The following is a 21,207-nucleotide window of genomic DNA, read 5'->3' as shown; positions in this document are numbered from 1 at the left end:
GACTGGGCAGGTGGATGTGGAGGTACTGGGAGGGGTGCTGGGGGTGGGGCTCGGTGGGACTGGGGAGAGGAGGTGGGCTGGGAATGAGCAGAGCAAGCTACTGGGTTATTGGTGGGACTGGGCGAGGATGAGGGCTGGGGCCTTGAGGGGAACTGGGCAGGTGGCGCTGGGGCTGGCAGGGATTCTCCTGCAACTGGGAGGCACTGGGAGAGGCCTGGGGGCTGCGGGGAAAAGGCTGGGGGGGGATGCTGCGGGTGGTGGAGGGGCTGCGGGTGCTGCAGTGGGCGTGGGGGCTGGCGGCGGAGCTGGGACGGGGGGCTCCAGGGCGGCGGGGGGTGGTGGGGAGCGCCACGGGGAGGTTTGCTCCCCAAGATGGAGGCGAGGTGCCTGCCCCTAGCGCTGTGAGCTGAGACCCTGCTCCCGCTCTGCCACCCGCACTCGGTCCCTCGGGTTGATTCCCTGCTGCTCTGTGGCCCTGAGCCGCGCCGGGGCTGTCGTGCGGCCGCTGGAGAGGCTTTGCGGGTGCCAGGGGTGCTGAGAAGGGGTGGTGGCACCAGCTGGAGCGTGAGCCAGGGTAAACCGGGGACCGCTGCAGAGCTTTAGGGGTTCGGCGCTGGATTGTGTCGGTGCGAGGGAGCGGGAGTTGACGCTGAGGCCTCGAGCCTGCCGCCTCCCTGTTTGCACCCGCGTGGAATCCGTGGTGGGAGCTGGCCAGGCAGCCGTCGGAGTCGCGCGGGGGGCAAGGCGGGTGTTGTTCGGGCACTGGATCCAGTTTTCTGCATGGTTTTGGGCTGAGGCAGCTTATGTTTCTGGTTATGATGGTTCCTTGGTCTTTTCATTTAATCATATTTTTGGTTCAGTCTGCATTTAAATGTCAAGCCAATGCCTATAGCATTAAGCATTGCCAGAGCTGCTGGGGAAATTCCTCTGTTTCGTCTCCTCTTTGCTGGGGTTGGAGCAGGAGCCTTTTGCCATCGGCTTGAACACCTCTGACCTGTTTCCACCTTAGCAGGCGCTGGATGCAGAATGATAGTAAGGAAGGGGTAATCTGATGTAGATTTTCCCTAAGAAACCCAAGTATGTTTGTGGTGTTGCTGTAATTTATCTCTGCGCTCTTCAGATTTAGATTTGTGTACGAGAAGGTGGCATTTTCTTGAGTTATTTAAAACATTGCTGTTTGTATATCTGGGCTATTTTGTTTTTGTCCTTTGTCTGGGACTTGCTGTAAACCATGCTGAGCTTGCTTAGTGGATGAGCTAATGCTCAGTACTGCTAGCAAGCTGTCTCTGAACCCTGTGCGAAGCAAGCTCGGACGTACAGGAGGCAAAAATCTCAGTGCTCGTAGCTAAAAGAGCTTTCTCCCAGGTTGCGCTTGCAATGTGGTAGTGTGCTTGTTGAGCTGCGTCGTTTACATCTGTCAAAACAGGTTGTAAAGACATGTGCTATGCTTACCCCTATCTGAGTCTGAGTGTTTTTAGGGTTCTTCGTGTTTCCAAGTATGTGACCTGAAGTTAGATCAACAGCAAAATGTCCTGCTTTTGGGTTTAAAGATCATCTGTGAAACTCAGCAAGGCTTCTTCCTCTGTGTAGCTTTATGCAACTGGGATATGGGTGCGGTGGGGTTTTTTTCTGCTGTATTTTCTCTGTAATCTACCCTTAAAACAATATCGGACTAGCTCAGCTGGGAGGTATGACCTGTGCTGACACATCCATGTACCGAGCAAACAAAGAATAGCAAGGCTATGTTCAATGCCTTTTGCATGGCACCATGCCAAATACTCTCTTAGAGAAAAACATTTAAGCTGTGGCTGTGTTTTTAATTATAAAACAAGACCCACAACGGCTGCTTCTTTTGGGATGCTGTGATTTTTTTCTTTTTTTTGCTGGAAAGATTGCAGCGTTGTGGCTCATGCGGCTCTCCCAGCCCAGCCTCTGTGTTGGAAGGACGGCAAACTTCTGCAGGAGGAACGCACTTCCAGAGCTGTCCCCAGGCATAGTTTGCTCTCCAGCTTGGCAGGAGCAGAAAGGGAGAGAAATTAAACCAAACCCAGCAATACTGCCTAACTGGGATGAGGTGGTAACCACGCAGGCAAAGGATGGGCAGGCACTCCCGGGAACTGGGCTGAGCAACAGGTTGTTTCTCATCTGGTTGCTTGGCAGTTGGACAAGATTGTAACTGCTGTGAAGGTGGTAGAAATTGTGGCATTGCCCCTCATCTGCTGCTGCTGGGCATTTAACTGTTGGGGTATTAAATTGATGAAGGAGGGTAGCGGGGGGAAAAAGAGTGATAGTGGAGCTGGGGTAGGTTAAGGGATGAGGAAGGAAAGTGTTAAGAAACCGCAAGCCAGCTGCACTTGTGGGCAGTGCCTTGGAGTTCAAAGCTAAGCTTGTCCTTTTGTTGCTGAGCCAGCAGGACCGTGGAGGTTCAGAGGAAAGACAGGCAGTGTTTAGGGAGCAGATGACTTGGTGCTTTCCTGGTAGCATTGAAGGTTGTGGAATTACATACAAGAGAAGAGGAATCGGGCAGAAAAAGTAGAAAAAGGAGGAAGGAGGTAGGAAAACCCTTTTTCTGGGATGATTTTGGGGTTATAGGTTCTTAGCACTGATGCAGATTGTTAAATTGAAACCAGTAACACTGCCCACTCTCATGCTTGTTTTTCAGCCAGTACTTGAAAATTGTTTGAGTCATGCTTGTCACAGAGCTGGCAATTGTAAGACTAAAATGATGGCTATCCACATATGTCTGGGCAGCCCCTGTGTTCTACGGTATTAATAATTTGGTTCCGTGGAGCAAGAAGAGTGCTGGCGAGACCATGCTCTCGGCTCTGCTAAGCACTTGCTGGCCCAGCAGCGTTTTTCGGTTCTGTCAGTAAAAATGCAGCGTAGCACTGAAATAATAAGCTCATGCGTGTGTCAGAGGGGGGATGTCAAACCTTGGCAGAGAAAGATTTCAATTCCAAGCTTGAGAGAACTGAAAAGTAATGGCTTTTCTTATCAAAAAACTGCTTGGCGTCTCTCGGGAACAGAATAAGGGAAAGAAATGAAAGGGCCTGGGGGTGGGTGTTGCAAGTAGGGTTAATTGTTCCTGCCATCGAGATGCAGCACAGGAAAGTATCGTTAGGGGGAGATGACAGTTTCCTTTGTCTGAAACATGGACTTCCCGCTTCCAGGCGAGATATTAAATGTGCAATGCTTTTTTTGGAAAATGAACTTGTGTACCCGGGGGAAAGGCGGCTGCAGAACATGTCAAGATCTGCTGGTTATAAGGAGTTTAAATCTGCCTTTTCCCATCCGAGATTGAGAGATTAAAAAGCTGGGCTTCAGCACCACTGCTCCCTCAGCCTGTCTGCCTCAGGCTGTTGTGTTTTCACTAACATTGCTCATCCGAGCCCTTTAAATCCCCAGGTTTGCCGAGTAACATCAGCAGCAGGTGCAGAATGAAGACTGTGAAACTTGTGCCCGTGGATGTGAAGCATTTGCTGCTCCCCTTCCGTTACGCGCGCGCCGGCCGTCCTTTCTCCGAGTTCCTGCCTCGTGAGCTGGATGTTGTCAGCTCCGAATGCTGTTTGACTGAGTGTTCTTTTTTTATTATTATTCAGGTGTTTTAAGGAACTGGAACCATGACGGACTCCAAATACTTCACGACCAATAAAAAAGGTTAGTGTTAAGCTGGTGCGGTGGATCGGAGGTGGTGGGTGGCTATTTTTACACAGCTTTTTTGACTGTGTGCAGAAGAACTTGTGCTTTTCTGTTAGCTCTGTCCCTGTTTCTTGTCTTAATCATCCAGGGAGAAACTTCCGAAGTAGGTCACATGGTGACAAAAGACAAAACTGATGTATGTTACGGTTTTGTGATATACAGAATGACCCAAATTTCTGCTTTTCCAAAGATTAGAGAACAAAACATTGGGATGTGAGCGCAGATCTGGTCAGAGACAAAGCTCTAGTTATGGAGTAACAAGTTCAAGACTGAGGACGGTTGCTTTGTTGGGCATCACAGGATTAAGTTGATGGAGAGACATTGAATATTGAAGGTGTAAGTGTGTATCTCTGCATCAAGCTGTTGCGAAGATAATGGAATTTCCTATTGCTGCTTCCTTCAAAGCTGTAGGGCTCTGTTTGACTTTCCCTTGGCTTTACTGTAGGTGTGATGGTCACCTCACCTCAGGACAGACTGCTGCCATTGAAAATGAGAAGGTGGGAAAGGATCTTTGGGAACACTTTACCCATTCATCTGCTTCAGCGGAGGACTTGTTCTGCTGAAACTGTCCCGGACAGATTTTTTTTTTTTTCTCTCTTTCTCCTCCCCAACCTATTCTTAAAGTAGTGTTTTTCCCAACTCTTGCTGGCTGCACTTTAGGCCTGGTGTTGCTCATCTTTCTCCAGTGGATGTGGGAAATGGTTTGCACTAACCTCTGCTTTTCAGAATGACTGAATGTTTCTGCTGAATGCTTGCTAGTGAAAAAACTACAGCGTTGATCTATTTGTGTTTCATTAAGCTTCAGAATAAGCTCATAAACTAAGCAAATGCAGCTTTCATCTTTCTAAGGAGCTACTCTACGTGTAAGTTCAGTCCCAAAGTATCAGGCACATTTCTCTGGGAGGCTGCGAGAGGCCAGCCCGCACTGTCTGAGCTCTGCTGAGCACACTGCTGCTGGCTCAGCTCTGCGCCGGGCACCATCGCAGTGTGAGCAACGCGAGCATCACTTTCCCAGGCAGGAGGTGTGACGAGTGGTCACTGCACTGCGTTCTTCAGACAGTAACTTCTCTTCTTTTTCGAAGCACCTGTTAAGTCTTTTTGTGTCAGGGTCTTCAGTAATTAATGTTGCTGGTCTGACAAAATGTCGTTGGTGTGTAGGAGTCAAAGGTTAGGGGCTAGAATGTCTTTTTGTCGGAGCTATTTTGAGTTTTGTAATGTGCCCTCAGCCTGTGGCTTCCAGGGGGAATACCGCTCGTTGTCCTTCCTGGGGAAAGCTGTCTGTCAGTCAGGAGCATTGTCCTTCTCACACAGCTTGCTCTGTCTGGAACAAGCATGAGAAGTTGTCTTTTGCACGTGTTGCTGTATTTTACAAACTTGCTTTGCCACTGCAGTGACCCAGCCTGAACTGACTTTCCATGCAGTAATATCTGGAAGAAGTGGTGTTGTGGAAGAGGCTGCTTCGGCAACCTCAGAATCCAGGGAAGCTGTGTTACTTGCTACTTTTGTTAGTAGTAGCTCTGTCTTTCTAGCTCAGAAGGAATTTATTCCACTGGACTAAAAGAGTTTGTGCTTTCCTGTTTCTGCTGCTGTGTATCATGGCATTTGAGCTACACTGCAGTTGGCTGTTTTCTCATTGCATTCACAGGAAGCAGGCGATGATGAGCAGAAGTTAAAAAGTCTGGGCAAAATTCCTAGCTAAGTTAGGTTTTATTTTTTTCTTGCAGGCACTAATTTGGTGTCTCCAAATATCTTTTCATCCTGGTTATGTAATGGTTGCCTCTGAGAAACAGACACTGCAGTGATGTGGTTTCACGTTCTGGAAGTGGGAGAGCTGCAACATGCAGCGTGGTGCTTGTTAACTGCTTTTTCATTAGCAAGTTATAGCCCGTATCATTCTCTGAGTGTCACAGCTTTGCCTCTCGGTGAACCACGTTCCCTGTAACATCTGGCAGCTTCCACATGTTGCTGTGCCAATTTTATGGGAACAATGGTCTGGGAAAGTAAAAAAGTCACTTCGCAGCTATCCCCGAAGCCTGACCCTTTTCCTCTCCCAAGAAGCTCAATCTGTTTTGTCTTCTGCCAGGAGAGATTTTTGAACTGAAGGCTGAACTTAATAATGAAAAGAAAGAGAAGAGGAAAGAAGCTGTAAAGAAGGTTATTGCAGCCATGACTGTGGGGAAGGACGTCAGGTAAAAACAACTTTTCTTTCACCTGTAGCAGCTCTGGTTCTCCTGGGACTCGGTCGGGTGTAGTGGCACACATCTCCGTGAAGCAGCTGCGAGTTTGTCATCTCGGCTGGGTCGTGAGGCTGGCTGTGTCCTTGCCTATGCCGTGCCTGAGTCACAGGTTTCTCAAGCTCCTTCCTGCTGCTGGAAGCAAAAGAAACAATTGTTTTCAGCGTGGGTTTAGCTAAATGCCTATTAGCCCTTTTTATTTAAAAACTCATCCAGAATTCAACTATTTTATGTCACTTTAGATGATGCTTTCTCACTGCTTGCTAGCCTGGGTTTTAGTGTTAGAAAGGTAATTCCAAGTGTTTTTCTTAGCCTTACTTGTCATAGCATAGATGTAAGCTGCACTTTAAAATGGGTGGTTTTTGAACTGAACCTTTGCCTCTTAGCGACTGAAGGACACAGGCGTTTATCTCCTGCAACATAGTCCCCAGTACTTTTTTTCTGTCTGAGGCAACCAGAAAAACTTGCTTAAGTGAGTGCTTTCTCCCTTCCAGCTTCTCCTGTTAGTGGAGTCCACCATAAAGTCACAGTAGTCCTGGATTCACAGCAGTGTGGTCTGTTGCCACGGAAATTAATGTAAGGTTGCAAATTTAGCATCATGACTTCACTGGAGAACGAAGGAACAGATAAACTGGAAGGAACTAAAAATAATCCTTTTGGCCAACAGCAGTTGCCCTTCACCTTTAGATCTCTACAGCATACCTGAGAGCTGCAGATACCCTCGTGTAACTGCCTGTGTTCTTCTGCAGTGCTGTTCACAGATTGCTGCTTGATATAGGAGTGAAACGCAGCTTGTCAGTGTTTAAGCTCCTAATAGCTGTGGAGTTTACTGGTCTGAAATTTGGCAGGTTCTTTGTAAATGTCCTGCATTACCAGAACGTTTTTAAGCAGCTTTTTTCTTGTGGGACCAGCTCCAGGGAGAGCATGGTAGAGTCTTCTCATTCGGTGAACTCCCCAGTTAAAACCCGTTTAGGAAATGGCATTAGCTTTCACCTGTTCCCGAACCGACAGATGTTAAAGCCCTAGAAGAGTTTAAATGATAAAGCTATTATAAAAGCCATTGCAGACTGTTTTGGGAGAGAAGCTGACCTCTCATTAGACAGCAGGGCAGGTAGAGTGGAACTCCAATTTTCCTGGCTTCCTGGATATTGTTACTGTCCCTTTGCATACCATGTAATCTCATTGATTTTTCTCTGTTCTTGCTTACTGTTGTCTATCCAGCTCACTCTTTCCTGATGTTGTGAACTGCATGCAGACTGACAACTTGGAGTTGAAGAAGCTGGTCTACCTGTACCTGATGAACTACGCCAAAAGTCAGCCAGATATGGCCATTATGGCTGTCAACAGCTTTGTGAAGGTAACTTGCTCCCACGGCTCACCAGAAAATGGTTGAGTGCAGCGGCTGTCACCACGTCTCCTTTGTCCGTTAGCCTTTGTGAGCTGTTGTTTATCTCTTCTTTTGTACTTCATTCTCTTGGCTGGGGGTGCTTGTAGAGGAGCAGAAAATAAGGAGTTGGCATGCTGAATCCCAGCAGGTCTGGGTCCTCTGTCTCACTTGCTGTTTCTAGTTATTGCAGAGGAGAAGACGTAAGCACCCCTGTGAGTGGTTATGAGACACCCTGCTCCAGCAAAAGCTGCTTCTGTCATTTTACTAATCATGATTACCAACTTCTGGTATTGGATAACAGAATTTATATTTTTCATCTTCCAGCCTTGGAAGAGTATCTCTGTCATATAGATATCTACTTCTTGTTTGAATGTTTCTGCTGTGCTCTGTGTGGAAAAACTTTATCTCTGGTGAAACTGAAAGATGATTCACTGGAAAAATAACAGCCTGATCGCTGTGTTGTCTTTAATTCTGTTGTCAAGTTGCCTCTCCTTATCTAGGAAATGTTATTTTAGTCCCATGTTATGTAAGTTAAAAAAGTGCTTAGAGAAAGTTTGAGACTCCTCCTGGACCATTATAAAGTCTGAGACACAGTGGAATCTGACCATGTTTTTAAGTTTCTAAGCATGGTGCTTGATGCTGAAAGAGGTTGAGAGGACCTGGGCTGAGAGCGGGTCTGCTCTCCTGGCCAGAGAAAATGTCCTTACCTTCCTCTCTGGAAATAACATTGTTGTCTGTCGTATCTCTAAAGTGTAACTCTGTTAGAATGGACTAGCAAACAAACATGGTGTTTTCCAGCTTCATGCTTTTCCATGCAAGGACATGCCTGATGTCCCTGTTGGCAAGTTGAGGGACAAGTGTTGTAAGGAGAAGGTGTTGACACTAGTCTGCGCTAGCTCAGCGCCTCACACGCAGTTCACAGTTCAAGGTGTTGAATGCGCTGGTAGAGATGTCACTTCTCTTGTGTGCCTCAAGTGATGCATTTGGGTGTTTTTTCGGCTGTAGGAAATTTAAACAGTGAAAGGTAAATGTACCTTATGCTTTTGTAGGCCATTCTGCATCTATCCTTTTATAGGCTGATTTTTGGAGGAGTGTTGCTCACATGCAGATGGATTGGATGTATGGAAAATTACGTAGGTTCGAAGTATGAAGTATTATATGCCCTTCTGCTTTTTTCACTCATCAGAAAAGCACCTCTAGACTAGCCTTTGCTTAGTGCTTCGTATGTTGCAAACCCGAGGGATGCTTGTGTCTAGAACTGATGGCCTGTGAGAAATAGCCCTCGATGACTGTTGCATTGTGTTTAGTTGTTGACTTTTCCTATTACGTTCTTTTTTAAACCAGTAAGGCTGGAAAACAGTTTATCATTTTGTCTGAAAGATGCTTGTGGCTAGCTTTTGGGTGGTGGGAGCTGCCCCTCGAGCTTAGCTGTAGCTGCTAGATCATATTGAAAGAAGCTTTGCCTGGGAGAACCAAGGGACACTGAGATCACAATTTTACAGGCTATTGTAGCCTGAAAACGTCTTGAGATGGTGTAGAATGTTTCCGTGATCCAGCAAGTTCCATCTTTTGTCCCTGATCTGAAATAACTGCCTTTTTTAGCATGTAATCAGAGAAAATGCTTTTTGTTTGAAATGAGAACAGCCTGAGTCTGGCTGCAGGGCAGATATCGGTTGCTAGTGGTGCAGATTTGTTTACTGCAAGTTCTGTCCACTTGCAGGACTGTGAAGACCCAAACCCTCTCATCCGTGCTCTGGCTGTCCGTACAATGGGATGCATCAGGGTGGACAAGATCACCGAGTATTTGTGTGAGCCTCTTCGCAAGTGTCTGAAGGATGAAGACCCTTATGTGCGAAAGACTGCAGCTGTCTGTGTGGCAAAGCTGCATGACATCAATGCCCAGATGGTGGAGGACCAAGGATTTCTGGATTCTCTGCGTGACCTGATTGCAGACTCCAATCCCATGGTAATGTATATGTCCTTCCAGTGCATTGCTTGAGTTTGTAATGGGCACATAATCAGAAATGTGAAGGCTTTTAATTGCAGCTCATGCACTGTGATGAATGCATAGGCTGGAGAGCACTGGTTGCTTCAGAAAATAGGAAATGCCTTTCATTCCTTGATCTGTTTGGGCTTTTGCCTGTATTGAGTGCTGTAGCAAAAGTTTAACTTCCAGGTCAGATGAGTCAGAAGTGCAAGAAATTCTTGATGCTGCTACTTTGGTGACAGCTTGTAGCTATTGCTTTGCTGCAGGCCTTCGCTCCACTTGGAGTAGGAGGCTGGATGAATTCATTCACTAAGACAGATAAATCCACTGGCCTGTAATGAGTGGGGAAAATCAATGCTTATGTTTTTAATAAAGTTAAATGAGTTGTCAGAGCAGAGGTGGAGATCAAGACCAAGAATTTCACAGGAGTAAACTACCTACTAAATCAATATTTTATCACGATTCCTGAAGGGTCCATTTCCACACCAGACATCTTCCGCTATTATTTTTGCCGCTAAAATATGGCGGCCAAGGGACTGAAGTGCTGCACTGCAGAATCCTTTCATTCAGTATTTTTTTTTCCTGTGATCTACCAGAATCCAGTGAGCATACCGATACCATTGTAACTCCTAGCAGGGAAGGTAACTTCTGCAGCTTGGTTTAACTCTGTGTTTAAGGATGTGACTGCTACTTTTTTAGCTCTTCTGGAGCACAAGTCTGATTTGACTCTAAGGACACAAGTCTGATTTGACTCTAAGGACACTATTTCACATTATTAGGGCAGGTCTAACAGCTCTTACTATGGTGCGTGAATCAAAGCACATAAAGCAAATTGCTGTCCTGATATAGCTGTCTTTGGGCAGGTGTGGATAAGTCAAGTGCAGGCAGTAAGGTACTGTCTCCTTTAGTAGGGGAGTGGAGGCTGCTGATTGCTTTACTTCCAGCTTTCTAGAGACAGTAAAACTAAAGGTGTCTGACTTTCACAGGTACAAGTCTGTGAGCAGTGGTGCCCATGAGAAGATAGAGGTGCCTATTGCCTCTGATACCTTCCTCTTTTACAAGCTGCTCTTTTTGTGTGCCTCCTTGATATTTTTTTTTATGACACATTTATGCATGGATATTGATGACTACTTGAAGATGCTCTCTCTGTCTAGGCAATTTTGAGGCATATAGGGGAACACCTGTGTTTGTTCAATTTAATGTTGAGGGTGTGCTTTGCAGCCTCTCAAAGTACTTGATTGGGCTGCTTTAGTTCCACTTACATGCTGGCCCCTGGCACTCACTAGCTCACAGGCAGCAATGGAGTGTGCTGTGGAAGAGTAGGTTATATCCCTTGCTCCTAGCCTTGGTTCTAACTCTTTAATTTTCTTCTGCTGATTACAGCTGCATGGATAGGAGTTGAGGAGCTCAGGCTGAAAAGATGTGGTACTTCAAGAGAAATTAATAAGGTTTTGCTTGCCCTTTCAGCTCGTTGATCTCCATGGAACTAACTGTTTTGGTAAATGAACCTTCGGCTGTTTAGAGAGCACTGATATCTATGTCGAAAGCACATTAACTTAATACTGACTTAAATGAATGCAGAGAAGAGGAGAGATACCAAAGGGCAGCGTATGCTCCATTTGCTAAATAAACCACCAAAAGTAGTGTAGGGATTCCTAATAAAACATCAGCACAACTAATGAGCTCCTTAGTGGATGAGGGTGGGCTGGGGCAGCAAAACCTTTTGCGGCTGCTGCAACTGATTGCAGCTCTACAGCTGCTGAAGCTGTGCAGGGTCACAGCACCTGCCTCGTGCCGTACTCACCTGCTCTGCATGGAGCTGAGGATTCACAGCAGGAGAATGCAATTTGGAGAAATGATAGTGATGGAGAGGAGAGGCCTATGGTGTGTTTTCAGACCTGCAGGCTTTGAGAGGACCACGTGGCTGCTGTTCAGTGTACTGTTTCCCAGGTTTTACTGTGGACAGGACATTATATTATTGCTTTTTAAGAGTGAATTGGGAGACATTTTATCAGGTTTGGGGCTCTTATAACTGCTGACTTATTAGAATATTTAACCTGGTTACAATTTTCAGTATATACAGACATTCCTTCTAGTTAAGTTGATTGCTTTGTTCCCCTTTGGAATTCATGCCTTTGTGGTACAGTTGTTTCCTCAAAAGTACAGGATCTGTTCACCCCTAATTGAGGTTCATCTTTGTACTCAAACCTTCCAGCTCATTGCTGCTTTCTCCATGTGAGTGGGGTTTCCTGATTACCATGACCTGTGTTTGCAATGTAAGTTATATTTGTGTGCAAGCTGGTATTTATTAAAGTATTTCTGTGAGCAGGTGGAATGCAGCCCTGTCTGGAAGCTCTTTTTAAGGGAAATGTATGTATCAGTATCTGGTGTCAAAAGAAAGCTTATTGAAAAGAATGGTACAGATGGCTCTGTCCTTATGGCCTGTTCCTCTGTAAATGGTGCATCTCAATCATTGCAACCTGTTACCTAAACTGATTCATATTTATATTATTATAAATGTTTCTCCTTTTTTGATGACTTGTGGAAATGGACAACATTAGACACAATGAAGCAGAATTTTTTAGATGGGAAATCTACACTTGTTCTCTCTTCTGAGAAATTAGGATTTTAAGCAGGAGTTAAAAACTCCTGTTGAAAAATAGTCTTCAAGAGGTGTTTTATCATGATTTTGTAATTGGCTGCCTCTAGCACATGAGCAAGCACTAACCATTCTAGCTGGGTGCTGGGTAGAGTAAGAACTCCATCTGTGGCTTGCTAATTGCCTTGTAATTGTGCAGAGATGAGGGTGCATGTTTCTATCAGCTCAAATCACCCTCATCATAAAGATGATGAAGTTGGAGACATTTCAATTTTTTTTCCTCCCCATATTTTTGGACTAATAGTTTATTGTCATAGAATCATGTGAACAGAGATAGGGGATGTTCAGGGCATCGCTTTGAAGTCCTGTTGAGGTGTTGTAGGTGCACAGGCAGGGTGCTCTTCCCCTTTATCTGGGCTCTTTGTTGTCAGGATCTGGCTGCGTTCAAATCCAGTGATACAGTGATCTTTTGAACACGTGTGGGATTGCACTCTTCCGGATGAGCTGGCTGTAGTTGTGATTAAAGGACTGACACCCGAGCCTGGTGGTTCATTAGCTTTTTCTGAAAAATCTGCGGTAGCTTTGCAGTTTCTCCTGGATGAATTAAAACTTCTAATTGCATTTATATTGATATGGAGATATATATAGCAAGTTACCACATGGATTGGTAGCTTTTACTGCATTTCAACTGAGTTATTGAAGATGTCTTACCTTGTGCAATGGGCTGATAACGCATGCAAGAGTGTGGTTCGGTTACTGGCTGGTTACACTGTGGAAGTTTGATTATGGACGGAGTCTTTAATCTCATTTTACAGATGGACCTGAAGTGCTTGTGGCTGCCCTTTCTCGCTTGGGATCCTGGTGAAGAGTTTCCCTCCATAGAGGGAACCCTCTTTTCTTCCCAGAGCCGTCTTAAGGCAATTGCTTCTAGTTCTTTGCTCTGCCTTTCCTTGTGTAAAGCTCAGCAGAACCAGGTCTGGTTGAATATAAAGCTAGGGCCTGGCTGCTTTGGGCTGGTCAGCATGCTGCTGGACTTAGTGCTAGGGGCCTTTCTTGCTGGTAACTTTGGTGTAGTGCAACTCAGAAAGCGTGTCCTCCCATGATCCTCATGTTGTAACAAAATACCGTTTTGATATGATGTCCAGGGATGTTTGTGTCCTCCTGCTCACACATGGGATGGCAGCTCACTGCAGAACACCTTCGCACCAAGTAGCAACAGTAGGTTGGAGAGTAACAGTGAGGTGGGAGAGGTGGGTCTGTTGTACACCTGCTGATGGCCAGAGGCTCTCTGAAGTTTTGGACAAACTTTTTTCTTTTTCCTGCTACTGTTTTGTTCTGTAATTTGTGAATCGGACCTAATGACTGGTTGCTCGTCGTTGGACTATTGCAAGTGCTGGGCCTTGGTGAGGAAGACTGAGACCACGAGGTGGCAGCAGCGTAAAGCAGAACCAAAGCTGTTGGTAGGTGGACACCTTATTTTGTAACTGGTCCCCTCCTGGCTTTTATCACTGCACTTGGTTTTCTTCAGAAATGTAAATATTAGCAGAAAAATGTGAGAGGAAGTCCATCTTAAGCCATACTGATCTTTCAGTATTTGAATGGAACAACCTTTCTTTCTCCAAATATTTTCAGTCCTTGACCTTCTAGGGTGACTTTTAACCCATGGAATAGTTTTCTTGTCAGTCTACCTGTTGTACACGTGGCTTAAGTTAGGATGATATCACCTTCTCCCAGTTCTTCTCTAGGTGCTGTTGGATTTTTAATTCCCTCTTGTAGCATTTCTTTTTCCTTGTTGTGCTTGACCACTGTGAAGCGCTGGATCAAAGCTTTCACAGGTGTGGCAGTTCTGCTCCTGTGTTTCTGCGGGCTGTACAGACATAGCACTTACATGCTGTCCAATAATATGTGATGTTACAGTTAAACTCTTTTGTTGTGCCTGGAGTTTTTTTTTTGCTTTAAGCATTTGCTAACCTGCACTGAGAAGGGAATCTGTTGAGATCTGATGACTAGAGGTGGCGAGGTCCATCTTGATCCACTCAGAATTATCTCTAGCAGTATGGAGTTTCTGTAGTTCACAGACTAGACTAAAAAGCTGTTGATATAGATCTCAGTGCCCTCTTGTCTCTCCTGCCTTGATTGCAAGCCATGCTGGTTCCTTCTCTGTCAGCCAGGACTTCAGAGTGTATGTTTGCGCTTCCTGGGTGACCTTATGGAGTAAGAAGGTCCTCATTTTTTTTTTTTTTTTTTCTACTAGCTGGCTAGTAGTATGTCTTTGAGACAGCACCCTGAGGTTTGAGCCTGTTTAGGAACAGAAACAGCTTTTGCTTCCTGTGCTGTCCTCCATTGCGTACTTTGCAGGAATTTTATCGCTCTCAGCTGAGAAATGAGCCCCTTGCTGAGAAACTCTTGGTGGTCTTCTGAGTCACAAAAGGACTTTGTGGGAGGCTGTATGGGACATGAGACTTCTCTTGCACAGGAGGAGCTGGAACAGTACAGGAAAGCGCCAGTTCCTCATGGGGAAACTTGGACTTGTCACAGCGGTGTTTTGTTTTCCCCTATGCAGCTAATGTTTTATTTAGTACAAGGAGTGAACTACCGCTCCTGGATAGGTTCATGATTCCTGCTCATGAAGGTTGGTAAGGACTTGAAAATTCACATCCTAGAATGGAGCTGAATATTGGTGGGAGCTGTGCCTCCGCAGCATGTTGTCAGCCTGGGGCTGCCTCCAAGATACCCTGGCTGCCTCACCGGCCATAAAATGTTGTTCTTTTCAGCTGTGGTGTTGCAGAATGAAGGCTGTATCTTGAAGTCCCCCAACCGTGGCTGTGTTGGTCCTGTGTGTGGTTTGGGTTTTTAATCTGTTGGTGCTGCAGATGGAGATAATGTTTCCTTCTGGGAGACACCTGATGGAAATTGTAGGCATCAGTAGGTGGAACTTGTTTACCCAATGTTGGATACGTTACAGGAATGAGACTGTTGCTTAGGGGCAGATGAAGAGCAGTGGCTTTGCACTGGCACTCTTTGTAGGGTGTTCCTGCTGTTTACACAAGGCTGCCCAGGAGGGAAAGCAACACTTTCTGCAAAGTGAGCAGAAAACTAGCAGCAGCAAGCTGGAAATTAAATAGGTAGAGATTATAAAGTATACTGTATAAAACAGTGGCTATGTTAATATATGTGGTGCTTGAAAGAGGCAATGTGGGAGATTGCCGGGGTAGTTCAGAAGCCAGTTTGTGCGTCTGTGTTGCAGCAGTTGGACTGCAGAGATTTAAACTGGGGCAGAAGGGAGAGCTGGTGTCTGTAACCGATGGCACGGCTTCTGGCTAGCCAGTCTGACCCTGCTTGCTCTGCCTGTGGAAACCCAGTTTAGGCTTTGGGCTGAGCTCCTGCAACTGCTTCTCCAGAGAAGGGCTGGAGTCTGACTTACGGAGTAGCTAGTTTGTTCTCCAGGTTGTCATCCTAAACAGGTCTGAGGGAATTTTAAGCTGTATATGGGACCTGGTTTTTGTGTTTGTTTGAGTAGCTTGTGGATGAGGGATGTTGGTCTTGAGCACTTTCCATAGGAGCCATGCTTTCCCTGCCTTTTGAGTACTAGCACTCTGGCAGAGATGCAACGAGTTTGAAAATGTATGAGTTTCCATGACTACACAGTCTGTCCTCCTAGACCCCCCCTTTCTAAAGCTTAATTGACAAATTCATCCATCGGAGCCCCGTCTCCTTCCAGCTACTACTGCCAGTGTGTGTCTGAGTTCCAAAGCTTTAGTCTTGCCGAGTAGATCATTCCAGGATCTCTGATATCAACCAGGATGCTGGAGATTTTTGTTGACATGTGTCTAGATGTCCTGCTTCGGCAGGGGGGTTGGACTAGATGACCCACAGAGGTCCCTTCCAACCCCTACCATTCTGTCATTCTATGTTACATTTTCAGTTGGAACAGACACTTCTAGCTATTGACCAGCACTGTTTGTCACAAAATGGTGTAGCTATGATGTTTTGTAACTCTGCACCCCCCTTTTTTAGGGCTGTGTGAGGTTTTTGTGGATGCTTAGGTGGTTCCTTTCTTTTAAATAACTGCTTGGGTTAGACACAGCCCTGTTTGCCACTGGATGGTGCCAGTGAGAACCTCTGCAAGGAACATTGCAAAGGGCCTTACAAAAAAACCCACAAAAGAAACCTTCCTGATGTGTGATAGGTGCCTGATCCAGGCGGGGATCGGAGCACGGTGTGTTTTGGAAGAAGCATAGGGGGTTGCAGACCCTCGGTGGCCTTCTTGTAGAGCTTGGTTTCCTGCGCTGGCGGGCTGAGCAGTGCCAAGGAGAAACCCTTTGTGCTGGAGCGATCCTTGAACAGCTTCTTGCTCACCTACTGCAAGAGGCTCAGCAGCTGGGGGAAGCGTGGTTTCCTGTCTTACAGCTAACGCATTTGGATTTTGCAAGGGCATGAGAGCAGGAGCAGTGTTTTAGTCTGCCATGAAGTGATGTTTTTCTGCAGTGCATAGTAGGAGCAGGGAGGTACCAAAACCAGTTAGGGCAGGCACGCCGTGGGAGGTGTGATGCTTTGACTTCCCTTCCATTGCCACCTCCAAAAAAATTCATCCCGCTTGCAAAAAGCAAGCAGGAGATCTTCCCCACCCGGGCAATTTTAGGGACGTGCCTGGGAACTGATCACGTATCCAGCAGTGTGGTTCCAGACTTTTAGGCACTAAAGTGCAACCTCCTGCAATGGAATTAGTGGAAGATGAATGACTTGCCCAGAGCCCTGGAAATCTGTCACAATTAAGGCTGAACAGGTGAGCTGGTACTTTCCCAGACTATTCATAGACTGGGAATGTGTTAGTCTCCCAGGTTTTTAATTTAAAGCCATACACACTACATACATTAACAGCGTGAGAGGTTCATATAGGCTCTCTGATTGCCTGCTTGGATGATTTTAATAGTTCATAGACCATTTCTAAGGAAGCAAAGTAAAGGGAGGCTTGTAGATGAAAAATACAATGAACAAGTAAGGGTCATGTATTTGGGAGAGCAAACTTGTCTGCGTCAGTACTTGTCAGAGACCTTTCAGGCCCGTAGCATCGTCTATGGCCATGAAAACAAGTGGCCTTGTGAAACACACATCTACGTGGATGCCCCTGATATCCCACCTGGGAGCCTGTGCTTAATGACACGAGCATACCGTGCACGTTCAGTGTGCTCTGGAAAATGTCAGCACCTCTCCGTTCTCGAAAACATCACGTGGTGCCTGGCTCTCCAGAGGGTGGGAGCCTCCAGCTATGGGGGAAGGCTGCCTTTCGTTGGCATCTTGTCAGAGCCTCTTAATTTTTCCTCCTTTTCTTCATTTTCTCTTCATTTTCTCTTCATTTGAATGGGGTGGTGAGCCAGAGGTTCCTGTTTTAAGCAGCAGAATGTTGTATTTTATTAACTCCATTACACACTTGGTTTAATTTCCAATTAGCCTGGGATGCTTGCAAAATAATCTGATTGCTTTGAGTGTTTGGTGTTCTAGATCTTCCTATCTTCCCCCTGTCCCCCCACCCCCTGCAAAGCTTTTCCGTGTGGGTTGATAGGCAGACACTCGGGTTTTCACCCACCCCCTTTCCTCCTTGTTAAAATGTTTTATACCATTTGCTCTGAGCTAAAGGTTTGAGCTGCCAGAAGGAATAACTGGCAAATCAGTGTTCCTACCTCTGCAGCTCTCCGTGAGGTCAGTTCTGGCCTCTCTGGCTGCAGAGGGGGTTTTTTGTGTAGGTGGGTTTAAAAATGTTGGGTTCTTGTTAAATCTGTAATGTAGTTTTTCAAGTGCAGGGTTTTTGGTTGTTTGTCTGTGAGATTTAGCTATCCTCATCCCAGTGACACTTCTCCCAGAGTCTAAATTTGCTGGGAAATTCCAGCCAAAAAGCAGGTTTATTGTAATTCGGCTCAACTGTGCTCTGACGGGATGTTGCTGTGACTGCATTTGAATATTGCTGAAGTGTACCCAGGGTGTAGTGATTTAAATCAGCAAGTCAAGGACCTAGTATTATTATTGAATCTTCAATCTGCTCTACATTTGTACTTTCTAGGGTTTTTTTTAGGCTGATTCTAACTGGTTGGTAGCTGTTAGCTTAAGCTAAAACTGTGTTCTTAATTGCAAGTGAAGTGAGGCATTTTGCCACGGAGTTATAAGTTTTAGCTTTTCAAAGCTTTTTCAGTTCATTAGTTGTTTGGGCTCACATATCTGGCTAGTGTGTTGACCTTGGTTTTTTTGAGAACTAAAGATACTAGATGTTAGTTTTTTGTCCTTTTAGTCTCCTTCTTCCAATCTGTGAAATAAGTTACCCAACTTCTGGTTGGTTTCTCATCAAAATGAACTTGCTGCATGTTTGGAAAAACAGAGAATACTCTGTATGCTAAAGAAGCTTACAGCATGTTTTCCTCAGCCAAGGTATGGCATTGGCTGTGAAACTTCTCTAGTTCCATGCAGAACTTCGTCCTGCACTGCTTGTAAAGCTTTAGCTTTACTTCTGATATGTCCCCCAGAAGTACATAATCATTGTTATTTATTTTCAAGGTTTAAAGAAAACCCGTTACGTAGCTTGTTTTGTCACTTGGTACCTTGTACTTGCTATGCAGTGCAGTTGGACTTGGCTGTCTTGTGTTGCTCTGTTAAAGAAGAAGTATCAACTGAGTTGAAGACTTAAGGTTCAGCTTTGATGTTGTAGCTTTTCTTTGGCCAAAACATCTTTCTGAATATTTCCAATGACACTTATGCAACTGCCGAAGTACATGCTAGGTTACCAGGCGATGTAATGCATGAATTGGTGTTGACTGGTTCTTAATGGACGTTTTCCCATACCCGAGTGATAACTGTTAGTATCCCAAACTGTGGACAACGCTGCAATCTTTGTTTACATGCTGCCTGAGCCGTCACTTAGTGAGAGCTGTCAGCAAAGTAGGAGTTGTCATGTCCTGGAATGAAACCATGCAGTGCCGGCTTGTATTGCTCTGTGTTCCTGTCTCGTAATGAAGCCGATGGCAGTGCCAATGAAGAGAGGTGAGCGTGCATACTTGAACCAGTGTTTATGTTGGACTGGTTCCTGAAATCTGTTTTCATTTCAACTGTGCTGCGGCTGTGTAAAAAGCCTTGAAGATGCTAATTATTTTTGTTGGCATACCATAACATATCAATATGTTCAGTGTGAATCGCCAGCAAGTACGCTTTTTTTAATAAATGTTGTTTAAAGTTTGAAGATATTCCCCATCCCTTCCCTTATCCCCTTTTGCTTCATTTATCTTCTTGTCATCAAGTTGACAGCAGCACTGGTCTGCTAAGGTAGAAGGTGAGGACCAGCTGTAGTTGTGGACTATGAGATTGAATGTCCCAACCCATCTGGCGGAACTGAGCTGCCACCAAATGTTTCACAGCCCCTTCCAGTCCTTTTCCTGTGACACTCAAGGAGACCACAGGCCATGCTCCTAAGTGCATCTGACACTTTTTTGTGGATGCTTTTAATGGCAATCTGACATCTAGTGGGTTGCCACGTAGTGTCCCATCCGTAGCTTTGATGTGGACGCTTGCATTCATGCTGCCGTGCTAGTTGCTGGAAAGAGCCCAAAAAGCTCTTAAAAGCAAGACCTTGCTCACAGTCCACTCTCTGGGTTGGAGCTCCTGTGTGCCAGGCAGCCCATGGTAACAGCGTTTCTCTGCATCCTTTGCCTGTGGCAGACTCAAAGTGATAGACCTCACTTACTCTGCAAGGAAGGAAGCCAAAGCGCAGCTGCTTTGGCTTGTGCTTGCTCCCAGAGTTTGGGACATCCACATGGCCCTACTACTGCAGTGAAGGTAGTGCCTGGCAGTGGGAGGGCATTTGCCAAAGCTCAGCCCTGTTCCGTAGTACCACTGACAGGTGTCTTTCTGTGATGCTCTGTCACTATTTTATTACTTCAAATTTTTTCCCAGGTCCTCATTTCATTTTAGAAGTGTTTTCTCATAATGGTTTTGAAATTTTCAGTTGCTTTTATGATTTGCCTTCACTTATGAACTTCTAAAATATAATGAAATTTAAACTGTCTTTTACTTTGATTTTATGCTGTGTCACATTAACTATTCAGAAATTAGGCAAATTAAATAATGAGAAGAATAAGCAGCATATTTTAATAAGTTACTCATTAAAACAGTACAAGAAGGCAGCAGTTCTGATTGCTAATGATTTTGGTGACAGAAGGCTCATTCAACTAATGAAATTCATAAAATCTTGGATCAGAATCCTATCTCTGACCTCTAGGTGTGAAATGCAAAACAATCAACATTACTGTGCCTGTGCAATGACTTTGGAATATCTTGGTTTAATGACAAGTAGTGATGGGAATAATACTGAGAATTTTCTGGTCACGCTGTTCTTGTTTTCAGTGTACTGCATCAAAAGCATCTTTAGTCATCCAAAGAATCAGACAATTTTAGATAAGATGTTGCTATGCCTTAATCCCATAGAAAATAGTGCTATAAATCGTTATTTTAGCCGGGTATGAATTGTGAGTTGGGCTGAACACGATATACATTGTAAAGTATTCTGAAAATGCCTTTTCATAGGGCATGTCAGTTTTGTGTGTCAAACTCGGGCTTACATCCCTTTTTTGGTTAGTTAAATAAAATGCTTTTGTCTTGTCTGCAATTTTTCAGGTTTTGTCTATATATTCTGCAGCTTTTCTATTTTAAAAATTTTCACATGGCTTCTGTTAGAATAGCTGTTGAACTAGAGTATGGAACTAAGAATTAGGAGTTTGTGTTGCACTCCTGCTTCTCTGTCTTGTCAAGCTGGACCCTGGGCCTCCCCTCTGCTTACTTTCATCCATGCTTAGAAAAGAGAAGACCTTAGATGGTCTTAAATGTAGCAAGAATATTTTCAGTGATGAGTTGTGCTGGTGTGCTTGCTTTAAAGGGACTCCGTAAAGCAGACAAATGGATGCTATGGAGACTATTTGGGATTGAAATATGTGTTGTTATAAATTTAGCAGAAGTCCATTTTAGGGGAATTGTGTTTGCTTTCAAACTGGGTGACCTGACAAGTGTTGCTACAGAGCTGAAGGCTGCCTGGAACCTGATGTCTCCACCTTACCAAGGAGACAGTTCTTCTCGTTTCTCGGATCGCATTAAGCCACGTGCCATGGGACCGCCAAGGGGAAATCAGGCAAGAGTCATCCATTCCTGAATGAGTAGGGCAGTTAGAGGTTTTGAGACCTTGGCTGTATCAGCTGAGCATCTCCTGGAAGTGGGGGGAGATGATGCCTGCTTGAAGCAAGCTAGGGTGGAAGCCTGGAGCCTACAG

General features: G+C 45.2%; 1 protein-coding gene across 7 annotated transcripts in view; it reads left to right on the top strand.

Annotated features, from left to right (window-relative positions):
• AP2B1 (adaptor related protein complex 2 subunit beta 1) overlaps positions 1–21,207 on the top strand; it is an 80,582-nt gene that overhangs the window by 851 nt on the left and 58,524 nt on the right. For 4 of the 7 annotated variants that reach the window (XM_075440191.1, XM_075440192.1, XM_075440186.1 and 1 more), the window contains exons 2-5: positions 3,600–3,657; positions 5,783–5,888; positions 7,155–7,290; positions 9,041–9,286. In XM_075440191.1, coding sequence (XP_075296306.1) covers positions 3,621–3,657; positions 5,783–5,888; positions 7,155–7,290; positions 9,041–9,286 — 525 coding nt within the window. In that variant the 5' untranslated portion in view covers positions 3,600–3,620. Of the gene's footprint in view, positions 1–390; positions 575–878; positions 1,033–2,410; positions 2,553–3,599; positions 3,658–5,782; positions 5,889–7,154; positions 7,291–9,040; positions 9,287–21,207 lie in introns of those variants that run through there. The other 3 variants (XM_075440188.1, XM_075440189.1, XM_075440187.1) reach the window with 3 other exon arrangements.

This window comes from Opisthocomus hoazin, chromosome 20 (genome assembly GCF_030867145.1).
Source record: "Opisthocomus hoazin isolate bOpiHoa1 chromosome 20, bOpiHoa1.hap1, whole genome shotgun sequence".
Lineage (NCBI taxonomy): Eukaryota > Metazoa > Chordata > Aves > Opisthocomiformes > Opisthocomidae > Opisthocomus > Opisthocomus hoazin.
This window is presented reverse-complemented; position numbering and strand designations above follow the sequence as displayed.